General features: G+C 38.0%; 1 protein-coding gene across 1 annotated transcript in view; it reads right to left on the bottom strand.

The window, feature by feature from the left end:
- The window catches only part of KIF26B (kinesin family member 26B), a 290,280-nt gene that overhangs the window by 43,441 nt on the left and 231,443 nt on the right, over positions 1–15,396 (bottom strand). The window contains exons 9-10 of the mRNA XM_054397640.1: positions 12,799–12,982; positions 8,515–8,674 (exon numbers count right to left, since the gene is read on the bottom strand). Coding sequence (XP_054253615.1) covers positions 8,515–8,674; positions 12,799–12,982 — 344 coding nt within the window. The remainder of the gene's footprint in view (positions 1–8,514; positions 8,675–12,798; positions 12,983–15,396) is intronic.

The raw sequence follows: 15,396 nt of genomic DNA, 5'->3' as shown, positions 1-15,396 counted from the left end.
CACCTGATGGCACTTATAAACAAACAAACCCTAAAAATTAAAATAATCTAGTAAGTTTGTCCTGCAGCAGGAGAGAGGGCTAATTTTAATAGTTTGGAAGATAGTTCCAACCAGTTTGCTTAACTCTAAAAAGTAAATGCATATTTTAGAAAATTCATTTCACATCTGTTCATTGTGCACAGGCCTGGAGGCAACCACCAGTCGGAAAACTTTGATCATGTAGAAACTAGCTATCTGAAGAGCACAAGAGGATTGCCTTCATTGCTTTCCTCTCAAACATGTTATGAAAATAAGAACTACAATAAAATTTCATATGGAAAAAAAATCTTGCAGTGGCAATGTCACTGAAATGCTCTTGAAGGAATAAGACAAACTGGATGAAATATTCTCTATTCACACTTCTCTTCAAAGCTTCTAGGGCCTGGCACTCCACTGAGGGTGTGGTGTTAAACCAAGTCCATGAAACCAAAGAGCATGAAATAAAAACGTTCAACTATTTCCACAGAGAATGTAAGCCAAGTTTTTGTTTATTTTTAAGTTAGGGTCTCAAATACTATTTATATATATTGAAGAGGAAAAACAAATAGTCCTGCTTGTGCCACTTCAGTAGTCACAAATTTCTATTTATGTGGCAAGTTCCTGTATAACCTTCTTGAGCTCCAAATTCATGGCCACAGACCCAGTCAGCCAACCAGTCAATAGCTGATTGTACATTTCCAGTGTTCACATCCACCAGTACTCATTAATCATGTCCTTTGCTGTCCCAAACAAACACAACATTCAGTAATACAACAACATACTACCTCTTTCAGTAACTAAGTTGTTAAAATACTGAGCATGAACTAGGTATACAATATCCCTTAGCAAGGATTTGAGGATTATCTCATCTAATTAGATATAAGCAAGTTTTCTAATCTGTGGGCTTAAGCCAAAGGCAAATAAAAAGATTTCCATTGATTTACACTGAGTTTTGGATGAAGCACTGGGAGAAGTTGATTTTGCAATTCAAAGAAAAAGAAACCTTAAAAAAAAAAAAGTGTAACTACATGATAAAGGAAGAAAAGTAGGTAACTGAGTTAAACCATCTGGCACAGAAATGGACTGGATATTATATATCCTTGCAAGGGTAGGGTCTTGAGAGTAACAATCCATCTGACTGCTAGTTTTTAGACTCCTAAAAGTAGAGATTCTTGTAGACACACGAGACTATGTCTTATTGTTTATTTAACTGTCTGCCATGTGCAAGCACTTTCCACAGAAGGATGAAGATAAATTATCACAATGGAAGGACAACTATTGAAAATTATTAAAGATTTGGCACCAGGGCTCTGCACTGAAACTACACAAACCAAGTCCCTAACCAGTCTAGAATTGTTTATTATATAATTCTTAATTAATATTTGTTAGCTACCTGTTTGTTTTGTTGTTAAATCATTCTACCAATGTAGTATTCACTTCAGCTCTTGGGAATTTTTTCCCATTACATAAGTGGAATTGCTGTTAGCATGCTTTCAAGTTCTCTGTCTTATTACTTAAGGGTAAGAAACCATTCTGCCACTTTGACTCAACAGAAACAATTCTCTCCTCCTGTGCATATTCACGTCTTTGAAATACTAGAGAGCAGTTGCCTTTACCCCTCTCAGCAGTCTCCTTTTCCCTGCAGATATGAAGCTTTATTTCTAGCAGGTGAGTAACCATTTCATCTCAGGCCTGTCTCAATACTTTTTGCTTCTCTTTAAAATCTTCCCCAGACTGTAACCTCTTCTTAGCAATGAGGTGGCCAACTCCAAACAATGGGCTATTACTGGCACTATACAAAGAAAAACTATTTTCTTTGGTTATCTGCAGCAGCATGTCTCTGCTACCTTGCCCTGAGTTACACTGGTTTTGTGGAGAGAAAGAGGTATCAGTAGGTAAATGAAAGTAATTTCACAGATCATATCAACATGCAATTATTCAAGAAAATGAAGATAACAAAAAATGTCAGGAAGGCTAACAAATATTACTGCCTGCTTGTTAATAATTTGCTGCATTGCACAAGAGCTAGTTATTCCAAGAATACGACTATTTAAAAACTGTTCAATTATACATGAAATGCATTATCATCACATTTCCACCAGAGAAAATGTATTAATGTTCAATTGAGCCTGAACTAGTGGTGAAATAGGTGAGAATAAATGTCCGGATACCCTGACTGAAGGTTCAAAATGGCATTTTAATGAAGTACAGATTAATTTGTACATGAAATCACCACAATGGTCTATTTAGCCCCACTCAGGTTATATTTCAGTAATAAGTGCGTGCTACTGAATTGCTTGTTCACTACCAGTCATGTCAGTGCTGGCCCAGGACCAAAGTAGTATCTTTCCATGATGCAGATACCTGCTGCTGATAGGAACGGCTATTTAAATGCAATAAGTAATTGCTGTTACATCTGACTGCAAGCCACAAGCACTTCCCTTCTCCTTTCATTTTGCAGTCCATCATTATTGCTTGCTACAGTATCTGTAAAGTGGTCATTTTCTGAGTGGATCAAAGACGATTGAGAGAGCTAGCTCATGAAGCCTGACTCTTCCCACTTGAACACTTGTGCAGAACGAAGGCATGTCAGCCAAAATGTGTTGTAAAACTGGTGTAACAGGGGATCAGGGTCAGTGTATGCAATACACTTGCTTACATCTGCTCCACATGCACACGGACACCTCTGCTACGGTAATTACCACATTGCCAATCTGACAGTACTGAGTTGAAAAGCCAAAGTTGGATAATGGCAGCTCCACTGAAGTTTTCCTAGAGGATTTTGTTTCCTCTCTCTCATTAACTTGATGATGAAATACAGTACTGTAAGACATGTGCAGATAAAGCTCAAATCTGCACTATCAGCTGTACAAACTCTCCTGCATTAAAGTGCATTGTTGATGAACGCTACAACAGCAACTGCTGGAGCATGCAAAATCTGTTATCCTCACACTCCTGAATTGCAGATTAAATTAATAAAATGCAAGTTTTCCTGGATGCACAGACTGTATATCCCTTATTCCAACTATTCAATGTAGTTCTCTTGAATAAAGAAGAAAATTGTCAGAAATTCAACCTGTTAAATCTGTCAGCAACAGAAAAAACTCAAAGGTTCAAGCAGTTGCCAGATGATCCAAGTCCTCATTATATCCACACTGACTGTGTTTCAGTGCTCACCTATTGCTGACAAATGCATTGCTCTTCTAGGTTGCCAAATCACTCTGGCTAGAGTCAGAGTGTGCACGTAAGGCCAGGTCCTCAGCTGGTGTAATATGGCATTGCTCCAGTCGCTTCAGTGCCTGGTAGCCAAGGCTTTGGTCTGTACAGCCTGTCAATGTTACGGAAAAAGTATTTTGTTCCTGAGCAGTTCACGGTTTTGATATGTAATTAGGAACTACTTCATATTCAACAAAGTCTCTATTGATTGCTCTTGTACAACTGGATCATCCAAGGGTATTTTTTAGGCTTATTCCCTTTTTTGAATGGGCTTATTTCTTTCTGTCTTTTGCTTCTCAGTTCTCAGTGGATTGTCTCCTCCACATGTTGCCTCAGTGTCTCTTGGAGCTCTCCCATTCATTTTAGGCCATTTTTCTGTCCTGTGATTCTGTTTCAGCTTTCACTCATGCCCTCATTTTAATTCTTCATGTCTCCTTCTTCTCACATTTCCACAAGTAAAACAGCAAACCAGTTCTTCATCCACTTCTAATGTATCAATTACTAAATTAATACTGGATATTCTAAGGCAACACCAGATACTTTCTGAGGCTTTCTCTGGTCTTTGTAGCATATTCCAATTGAGGAAAAGCCAAAGCAAGGGATGAAGACTAATAGATGCAGCAGGAAAACAAAAGTGATTGAAATATTTCTATTAAAAAAAAATTAAAAATTACTATTTTAGGTTTAGGTGCTGATGAAGTAACTATTAAGCAGACTGCTTATATTCAATTTTTGCATTACATTTGTAGGCCTAGCAAGCAGGCATGCCTATGTGTGTCTCACAAAGCTAAGACAGTACAAGCTTGTCAATAAGGTTAACACCTCCAGTACTAATAGTAGTTATTGTACAAAAACTGTATCGTGAAACAGTGTTTAGCTTTCCTTACCTCTTCCTGAAAAGTTTTCACTGACACCTCTTCTGACAAAAATAATCTAACTCACACTGTAAACACAAAGGCAAGGTATATAAATAAAATACATCTGGGAACTCAATTTTCTCCACATGCAGCTTTTTTACATAGATGAAATGCCTGCAGATAGATACAGCCCTTTAACTAAGAAAAGAATTTGCATTACCGGATCTACCCAAACCTCGTTTTCGTTTTTACTCCAAAAAGTAACTAACAATCCAAAGAGAATATCTGATAAACAGCATGTTCTTTAGGCTCATCTTTATACCACAATACTCCCTTTTCTCCTCTTCACTTATAAGTCATAGTAGTTTACCATTGATTAAAAAGAAAACCAGATTTTCCACCCCTAAGGACTATCTCAGTCCTTAACTCTAAAAAAAAAAAAAGAAAGAAAAAAAAAAAGTAAGGTAACAGAGTCCTAGCAACAGTTAAAATACAAGCAGTGCTTTCTGCCAAGTGCAAGTGCCCTTTAAAAGATCCTGCTTGGTTTCTTCCTTGTTTCATTTTATAAATGGGAATAGATAAACAAATACAGAAATAAATTATTTTCCAAAGGCCACGCACAAAGAAAGGCCATAGTTTAAACACCACATTAGATCTTAAAAAATGGTGACTCTGCCACTAAACCTCTTGTGCAACCTTGCACCAGTCACTTCATATAATTTCATTTTCTGCAGATAGGATTAAAGAAAAAAAACAATACCAGCATGTAAGATCTGGGAGAAACTGCAACTGCATGACAGAGAAGTAGAAGTGCCAGGAATAAAATTCATGCTTTTGACTCATGCCCATCTCTTTTATATCCTTGGATAAGTATGAGCACATAGTTCAAAATATAGGATGCCTCCAGAAACACTAACACATTGAGACAGCACATTAAGAAAGAAGCCTATTAAATAAAACAAGCAACAATTTCTGAAAGAAAAATTCATACAGCCTTGCAGTTTTCTAAACAGTTTTCTTACATTATCATAATCATTAAAGTGTATAAAAATGATAATTTCCAAAACAGCATTACCATGAATTATCACCACCCCTGTTGCCTAGCAACTAGAGTAATTTTTGAATGGTGAGCTATATAAACCAGTATTTGGAGTTTGTGTAAATGGGTATTCATTTGAGGGTTTAAAACACATTCATCTTGGAAATCAGAGGAAAATAATGCAGCACTAATGGAAAGTTGAAATGCTCTTAAAAAACCAAAATGCCACTAACAGTTACTGTAGCTTAGCAAACCCCTCCTCTTGTACCAGATCTGAGCCCTCTCAAACTTGGTCTGGACAGGAGTTGATTCCCTTGCTCTTCCTTGGGCTTGCAAGTGCTCCTTTCCAATTTTTATGAAGATATTTGATATTCCTGTGAAGAAAACAATTCTTGCCCAGTCTTCTGAGGGATTTACTTGTAACTCAGGAGCAAAAGAAAATAGTGACATTAAAAGGCAATGTATTTAATTAAAATTAAAAATTTTATTTTTATATAACATACTAAGCTAGAAGAATTTATTAGTTCACATAATGAGAGAATAGTGTGCTTAGCAGGATTCAGAATAGGTCTGGCCACAAATAGTGACAAAGAGCCCACTGAGATATTAGAGACAGACTATATATATAAGATACAAACTCCCAGAAACCACTGCCTTGCCACTCGTTCACTGCACATGGCTGTCTATTATAGAGATCCTTGCACGTTTTTAAGACCCATGTAGAATTTAAAAAGCTAGTGACGATCTTTCTGTTCCCAGACTGGGGGTGGGGAGTGGAGATGATGTTCCCAAGGGGTAAGAAAGTGTTTGCTTTATGGATAAGGAAAATTAAAAAAAAAAAAATTATCCCTGGCAGAAACATCCAACCTACTGAAGGCAATGCAGTAGCATGTGCTTATGCCAGCTATGAATCTGAACAAGCTTTTCCCTACAACTACTACCAGCAGATAAAGCTGGATACAGTGCTGACAGCACTGAAGGGATTTTAAGAGACTGCAGCCTCTCAGATTTTAGGGAATTGGATCTCTGCAGTAAGAGAAAACCTGATGCCTATGAAATTTCAAGTTTCTGGGCTCTCAGGAAGCCATGCAGTGCCTACTGACATGCTGCCATAAAATACTTAATAGATGTTTAATAGCTTAGATGCTCCATTTTGTCTGCTGCTCTATGGAAATTTGCTCAGACCAGACACACTGTGAGCAGTACTGTCACATAAGAAAACATTTCTGTTGTTTTCCTTTGGTCCCACTCAAAAAAGTCTGTTAATAAAATTTTCATTTTATCCTTAATAATGAACCAGAACACCTCATAAGCAAGGGCAATATGCTAAACAGACTAGATACTGTTGTAAAGAAGAGGTACTGCTGAATACCTATCGCATTAGCCCATGGAATGCTCAGCCTCTTATAAAACATGACACAGCCACCACCCCTCTCCCTTCCTCTCTTCTCCACCAAGAAGCAGCACACACCTGTCCTGCCAGATCACTGAGCAAATAGCATTTGTGCTCACCCAAACACCAAGACTCTTATTTTTGTTACTCATCATCACATTTCGGAAGAAATCCTTTCTGCACTCTTCTCAGCAAGAAATGGACAAAATTTGCTCCAAAATATGTCAATACATTTTTCAAATTATATTTTAAAAGTCTTCTTTGGAGACATTACCTCTGATTTACAGAGGTGGTTGGATGACCAACCACTTCTTTGGATTTATATTCTATACTATCTGCTTTTATAGGAGCAAATTCAAGGGGTGATGTTGGCCTGAAGAAAGTTTTTATCTTTTTTCAGCAACACAGAAATACTGATGAGAAGGTGTGCCAACACCTCTGGCTGTGTTAGTTCAGAAGTGCAACATCTGTGAATCACAGAAATTTGGTAGTGCAGCAAGTAGAAGATATGTTTGGTAACAGTTGTCTCCCAGTCAGGCATTGCCAGGAAAGACAGCTGTTTGGTGACTGTTTCTTGTATGTTTAGTTCTAGCTGAGGCAGCAGCATCAACGATTTTTCTGTTTCTATACTTTCCCATAAAAAGTGGCAGGAAGGAAGACAGTAGTTTGATAAGCATTATTTGAACACTTTGTGCAGTGCAGAGTTTGAGCTATTTTTACACTAGAACTAGACGCACGATCCACAAACATTTCATAAACATTTATACACCGAAATTTTGTTGGTTCTTAATTGTGTTCCAGTCTGAGGGAATTCCAGGAACAGGAATATTTCCAGAGAGCATGTTCTAAGTCTAGACTGTCAAAAGAAAAATAAAATTATAACCAAACTCAATTAATCTTTGTTTTCCAAAATGAAGACAAAATCAAAGGAGTAAAATTGTCAATATCTTGAAATTTTGAATGAATATAAGAAAGTAATCATGTTTGCAGCCTTTAACATGATTAAAAGGGTAAACTGTGTAGACAGAAATACTTCTGTGAATGAGTTGGTTCATTTTTCATGTCATGCTCTTGTTTCTAACTTCAGATCTCATCTGCATGTCCTTCATGAATGGTGACATTCATTAGCAGTTTGATCACAAGATTCTACAGTAAGCCATCCCTGTGATGCTTAGTCACTACTCCCTAGGCTTTAGGCTAGAGAAAACCAATACTGTCCACAACATCAGAAACTTCTTAATAGGAAGGCTACAGTACTATCAAGGCTGGGTAATGAATACAAACTTGCTTTCAGACTGGCACACACAACAAATGAGATGAGACAGCAATGAAGAGAAATGAGTACAAAACATACCCACTAGAAGAGCAATTCTTCTAATTTCCCAGAAGCTACCTCCAATAGCAAAGGCCACTTGTCTAGTGTGACAAATAGGGCCTACTTGTTTTTCACAAGTGAAAGGCTGACTCTGAGATTCAAACCATACATAATAAAATGCAGGGCAACTTTGGATCACAGAAAGAATCTCATGGCAAACATGCTTGTTCATTGTGACATGTTTTCAAGAAACTAAATTCCATGCAACGGGCAGTAAAATAACATTATTTGAGGTGCTGCGTTACGGCAGCGATGTTCATCTCTGTGGAGCAAATATGAAACTGGCTCTCAGATACATTTAAATATCAAAAAAAGCCTTTGAATAGTCCAAGAAAACAAAATGCACTGAACTTTGAGCTTTAAGATCTTTTAAGACATGTAAGTCCTATTTCAGCTGGCTTCTTCCTTCGAAATCTGAATGTCAAATACAGTGTAGGTACCAGATGTAAGGTTAGATTAAGTGTCACTAAACCTCTGGCAGGTTTTGTTGTATCTCAAGAAGGCTGCACTAATCCCAATAGGCTGTTTCCCTGCTTATCCCAAGTCTGCCTCAGGCCCTGGTGAGCAAACTGTTTGCAAGCATCATCTCAGTAGGTGAACTCTGAATAGCACTTACTTGTATGGGATGTGTTTACTTCCATTGACAAGGGCGAGGATGACATTACCCAGTGCTGACAATGAGAGACAGAGGCCAGAGCTTCCCTCCCGGTTCTTGCTGAGCACTTTCACGCAGCTACCCAGGTCAATAAGGTGCAAGCGGCTGCGACCTCCAGACACTGCCATAAACAAAGAAAGCAAATAGTTAGCATGTGCCTCCAAAAGCATCTTCGTAGGAAAGCAAAAACTCACCATGACTTGAAAAGAGGAAACAATCCAGAAACTTTTCCTAATTCACATTAGCAGCAGCAAGTTGTAGAGGTACTATTAATGAATTGTTGTCCTTTATTGCTGTACATTACTGTCCACTCCAGTCCTGCTTAAAAATTGCCAAGGCTTTTGTAACTCACTTGCTCCTGCAAGTTTAACTCTGTGGAAGTCATCACTGTGCTTTATTTATTGTTCATTTTTTTAAATACATCTCTGTTATCCTGTAGCTCAGTTTGCTCCATTTCTGTCCCTGTCATTACAGATCCTCTGTCCAGGAAACTATAGTCTGGAAATTGCTGCTAAGCTGTGATTCTGTGGTAGCTTCTCTTATCTTTCTGATCTTGAATACTTGATCAATAGAACTTGTGGTGTCTACAGGACATTCAGCTTTTCATTAAGTCTATATAGTTTTACATCATCATTTGGACTAATGCAAATCCATAGGTAATGGATTGTGTACAAGTTGCTCCATTCTGAAAATAGTTTCTGTAAAAGTGGCAGTGGATCTCTATGGCTTTTTTATTATTTACTCTTGAAACACTAACATTAACAGATATTTGCTCTCTTTAAAAGCTTATGGTTTCTTATGAATCCAGGATGGACTATATAACCTTTACAGACAATTTCCTGCCTGGGATTTCTTTACATATTCAACCACTCCTCTACAATCTCAAGAGTCAGTTTATAGAATCATAGAATTGTTTTGGTTGGAAAAGATCTTTAGGGTCATCAAGTCCAATCCCTAACCTAACACCACCTTGGCCATTAAAAGATGTCCTGAAGTGCCATGTCTAAACACTTTTTGAACACCTCCAGGGACTGTCACTCCACCACCACCTCTCTGGGCAGCCTATTCCAATGCCTGATTACTCTTTCCATAAAGAAATTTTTCCTACAGTTACTACCTATAACTTAAATCATATTAACCTAAATTGAAAAAATAAGGAGAGAGGTATTTCTTTTTGTAAGCACTGCAAAACACAGGGCTCACTGCTTGGTTCTACTACCTGGCGTCCTGCAAGCCACAACACTTTCTATAAAAATAAATAGCTTTTCTGTAGAACGAGTTATATACAATGCTATAATTCTGTTTCAGTTGTGATAGCTAATTAAAATTAATAATAAAACTGCAAATAGATTTTTATGATAAAAGAAAAGGAACCATAAGTAAGGAGAAAGGAGAGAGAAGGGGGAACAGGGAAGGGGGGAAAGGGAAAGGGGAAGGAATAAAAAAAAAAGGAAGGGAGGAAGGAGAAAAGAAGACATTTTTCTATTAAGGTGATTGATGCTATAAGATTTGAGAATGATATTCAAAAAAGGCACCCAGTATCTCTGTCAACAACTGTTAAAATATACTAACTTCTGCTTTTTTTAAGTTCTGTTAGCTCTTCAGCTACATTAGGTATTAGGTGACACACGACTTAATATTGGTTAAGTCAGGCTGAGTATCGTGAAATAGATGTGAAAAATAACTGATTAAAACTAACACTGGTGGCTAGACATTAAAAATGCTGTAAAAGTCCACATATTATACAACAACCCATTAAAAATGTAAATGGTTTACCATCACTGTGCTCTCAGTGGTGGGAAACATCTCATTGGCAAGTTTTTCCATATGTGCTACAGACTCCTGCACTTGCTGCAGAAAGTCAGGCTTCCCTGGGAAACCATCCATGAAGCTGCACCTTCACTTCCTCTCAACTGCTCATGGAGAACTTTTGCCTCCCCTTTAAGAGTCCTTAATACTCTTACACTTGAATCTGAGTTTCTAAGACTGCTACACTCAGAAGGCTGAAATTACATTTTTTAAAATATTCTCCAATTTATTTTTTTTTTAGAAAAACAAAGAAATGTATTTAGTTGCTACTGAAAATGACTGCAGGTGACTTTGCTTAATGATACATAATAGATATTTTTGTTATTAATGTTGTAAGGCATTGAGGAAACAGAAGAAACTGAAAGAAATCATTACTCTTCAAATTCTTATTGATATTGTTTCCACACATACTTCTATTACAGATGCTGAGGACATAAATAATAATGTATTTATTCTTTCCTTCTTATTTAATTTTCAAGTCAAAGTAAGACGATTTAAGGATGGCAGATCCACTTGCTTGATCTGAAAATGGAGTTATTTGTTAGGCAAGTTCTCCACTAACATGCCTGGAAACTACAGAGAAAAGAACATCCTAACACTTGCCTTTGTCTGTGGCCACAGGGACTTTGTGGAGCTCTTAGCTAAAAAATGATTATGCCAGTTCTCCCACAATGCTATTTATTTCAGTGGTGCTAAGCTTGCTTCATGACATTCCTGGTAATGAATTTACCAGGGAGGTAAGTACAGTACCAATGTGTTATTCTAACAGCAATTTTTTACCAAAAGCATATGTTAGCCAGCCCTTTAATCTCTTATCCTTTAGAAGCTGTCTTTCTTTCTCTCTTTTTTTTTATTTTTGACTATTTTCCTATCCTTCTTTAAATCCAGTTACTGGAATCTATGTATCACTACTATCTTTGCATTTTTTCCTGAAAATTCCTTCATTACAGCAGGAGACAGTGATAATCACTAGGCGCCCTTTCTGAGCAGCTGGAATTCTCCCCTCATTCAATTATCAGTGAGATCTGACCCTGCTTGGCTTGTGAGGCCACTCACATATGGGAACTTGAAGACAGGAGGTCCTATGGCCACAAGACAAAGATATAATTAAAGGCAGTGGGCAAAGCATGCCATATTGTAATCCAACAGGATCATGACTTCTATAAGGACTTATTTGAAAATAAGTCATTACAGCCACAAGAAAATAATTTTTCCCCTTTAAGTAATTGCATTTGAAAATAATGGAAAATGACTGTGAGCATCTGTGTTTGTGTCCAGTAAAAAGCACAGAGCATTGTAATTGTAATTGTAATAAAAATTCCCTCAAAATCAGCCATTTTTATGTCTATGAATCAGTCTGTTTGAGCATTCATAGTCTTCCTTTCCACCACAGGGTGGTTAATTAATAAACCTTTAGCTAATTGAGATTTCTGCCTGCCAATTCCATAGGGGATATTACTTAAACACATGCAAACTGCATTTCAATTTAGAGTAACTTTCTGGTTTTCTCTCTTATAAATATAGTCAGTGTATTCAAACATTAGACATTAATACTGCAGCAGTGCTCACCCACTATGACAAATAACCTATTCAGAGCCAGGACCCGAAGCTCAGCAGAATTGCTCAAGACCACAAATTTAAAGAAGATCAGATCTTTGGTGTCTTTCAAATAAACATTTTTTCCCTTCTAAAATATCATTAATTTTAAAAAATAATTGCAACATGAAAGTTTTGGTTCATTTGTTGCTTTTTTATTCAGCAGGGATGCTTCTTGTAGTATACAAAGCTTTTATCACCAAACTTACTAAAAAAAAAAAACTTGTCTGTATATCTTCAGCTGTAAACAGTTTGGGAGACTTGAAACATTAGATAATTTTTTTTTTTTAATTGTGTGAGTCTAAGAAAATCTTTTAAAATTATAGAAACGTGTAAGGAGACATTGAAACATCTGGAAGTACAGACACAGGCATCAGTGGCAAAGAGAGGGACTACACCAATCTGAAAAGCTCAGAACATGAAAGGGCTTTGTGCACATGTAGTTGCACATGTATCTTGTAGAAAAGGTAACGTTTATGCATTGGCAACATCCACTTAACACACACACACACACACACACACATTTAGCTGCCAAAGAACAGCTAACATAAGGGCAGCAAGGAATTCCCAAAAATATTTTAATCCATGACCTCAACATTATCAGTAAAGAAAATACTAAAAGCCAGATTTTAGTTACAGAGGTCCACACAGTGCTAAGGATCAACTGTTAGAGTCTCCAAAATGGTAACTAAATTGACCAGCAATGGTCCAGGCAAGTAGAAAGTCTTCTGATATGACTGACCCCATCCCATGCTGAATGGAAAACTCTGCTAATTTTCACCACTAGGGTGTTTCCAGGCAAGCTTAGAGGAGATAGTAGGGAGCAAAGGGACAGCTTACTTCCGCCTTTGCCACTCTTCTCCATGCGGTACTGGTAGATGTGCAGAGTGAAGAGCATGTGGGAGTTGCGGTGATCCTCCTCATCGCAGTCCCGCTGGCTGCTGTGACGCGAGGCTATGGCAGCATCAAGGAAGAAGGCAGCCTTCTCCGCTGTAGGGGCGCGAAGCTCGCTCTGATTCTGAAGCTGCAGTTAATACAGGAGGGGAATGAACCAGAAACTCCCATGCAAGTCAACAATACCAGACAACTTCCCACAGTCAGTGCATGTTGTGGATACACTGGCTTCTGACAGGACTGGTAAGGAGGAGGTACATGATGGAATGAGACGCTCCTGGCACTAGCAGTGGCAATACCATGTCCCCTGGAATAGAATCCAGGCTTTTGAGGGTTTTCACTTGGAATACCTCTGGTGGCAGTTTTTACACATAAACCCCAGCAAATGAAAATCATCCTATGGGCTGGGCAGATGCATGAATTTGTTCCTTGACTTTCCTAGAATTTTCTTATTCATAAATTATTTTTTTTACTGTCTTTTTTTTTTCCCTGGGCATTGCTGGCTCTGCCAATCACTGTGTTCTTTTGATGGTTAGAACAATAAAGTTCTGGAAGACATGTCAATCCCAAACTCAACAGCTGATGGAGACTGGTAGGGGCAGGACTACATGCTATCCATCAGAAAATATTAGAAGGGAACATTCCACAGGTAAGTTTGGAAAAGAGCAGAGCTGAAGCTTGTTTTCAGTCTCATACTATGTGGGGAGCCACACAATCAGAAGCCTTTTTCTTGCCCCTTCATACCACAATTTTATGAACCTGTTCACAAGCCAGGGCAATTCTTTCAACGGATCATGGCACATAATGTACATACATTCACATTTCCTGGGCCTCAATTCCAGTCACCAGCCACCTCTTATCTCTCTGACTGCAAGACAGCATAGGAGGGCAAATAATAACCTCCCATACCATTAGGAGTACATGCATGCTTCATGTCACTTAAGATTAGTTTGTCTGTGGAAGGGACATGTGACTGTGCAAGCTGGTGGCATTAGTTTTGGCAGTACACAGAGCTGGCCCACAGCCCATAGGACAGACTTGGTTTGTCTGGCTTAAAACCAGTGAGGAACTCCCATTCTCAGACTTTGTTCCCCTGCTTTATAATACTGCTAGAAGTTAAGCTCTCCTAAAGACAGTGCTCCTGTCTTCTGTTCCTCAACCTGAGGAAGGGTAGAGCCAAGGTTGTGCATAAGATCAGATAACACAGTTGAAGACTAAGCTCCCTAGAAAGGGGGAAGAGGGGCAGGAGGGAATTAACAAGGCAAGCAGAAGGCAGGCCAGTTTGTGAGCTGATCTCACTAATATAAGTAACAGGAAAATGTGCACACTTGGAAAGGTCCAATGAGAGACAGTATGACACATGGTGATTACTCATTTTCTACACACACTGCTGATTTTGTGCATATATGGTTATAATATAGTATCTTCCCTTCATCTGAAGATTTTGAGAATATAGGTGTAGGACGCATGATTCCAGAATGTCATTACGTCTTGTAAACACACATAAAAGCCATTTTTTTCTGGAAATTTAATTCCACATTTTGCACCACAGTGATACACAGACAACTCATGGAGATACCTTCCTACCACTGACACAATGATAATTCATTTTGTATACAGATGTTCTCTCTGTATCTATATGAAAATAAGCAACAATAATGGGATACTTATTATTATTTCTTTTATGCTTAAATACCTTAATAAAGAATTAAGCTCTAAGGAGAGGCTAGTTGTTACACAGTCATGTAAAATATCCAACATACACAGGGCAGATCACATCTTAACTGGCACATCTATCACCCCAATGGGAACTGTGATGACTCAAGTCTCCCATATAATATTCACCAGATTGGATACCAGAGAGTGAGATCTCTTCTGATGCTGTGTATCATAAATCACTAAAGCCAGGAGTCAAGTGAGAATGAGAACTCTAATTGTGACCTAAGTAGGTCTAAAAGGCTTAAAATGCAAAGAGATAAAACACAAAACATCTTTGCTCTTTAAAAATCTTGCAGTTCATGGCTTTTGTGGATGTAAACCATGATTTCTAGATGCCTGGAGCTAGAAATGGGATAAATGATCCTTCTCTCCTGCCTCCATTCCCCATCCTCAGACAGGCAGTTCTGTGTTATGTTCTTGATGGCAACAGCCTTTGCATTTAAGTTTAAAATAATGTATTCAAGCACCATCATGCTGGGTTGCTCCTTCTTTATTTCCTCACAAAAAAATCACAGTTTTGACACCCACAGAGAGCAAAATGAAAGAACAAGCCTTTTCCCCCCACAAATTAAGGGGGTAATTAAAAAAGTTACAGAGAACTTACATGAGCCATTTACTCATTCCTGTTAAATCTCCAAACCTAAGAAGAGTTTGACTTATTCTCGGCTTGCCCAGGTCAGGCATTTATTTCTTGGCAGCAATTAATAAGTAGCAATTAGTTCTTCCTACAACATTGTTAATGCAAGTGCTATAAATAATGTCGTTTATAAAGAGATAAACAGCTGTACTTATGGCCTCCAGCTATTTGTGCAGTACTGTAAATAT

The sequence above is a fragment of the Indicator indicator genome, chromosome 2 (genome assembly GCF_027791375.1).
Source record: "Indicator indicator isolate 239-I01 chromosome 2, UM_Iind_1.1, whole genome shotgun sequence".
Classification (NCBI taxonomy): Eukaryota; Metazoa; Chordata; class Aves; order Piciformes; family Indicatoridae; genus Indicator; species Indicator indicator.
The sequence above is the reverse complement of the archived record's forward strand: the minus strand, read 5'-3'. Positions and strand labels throughout refer to the sequence as shown.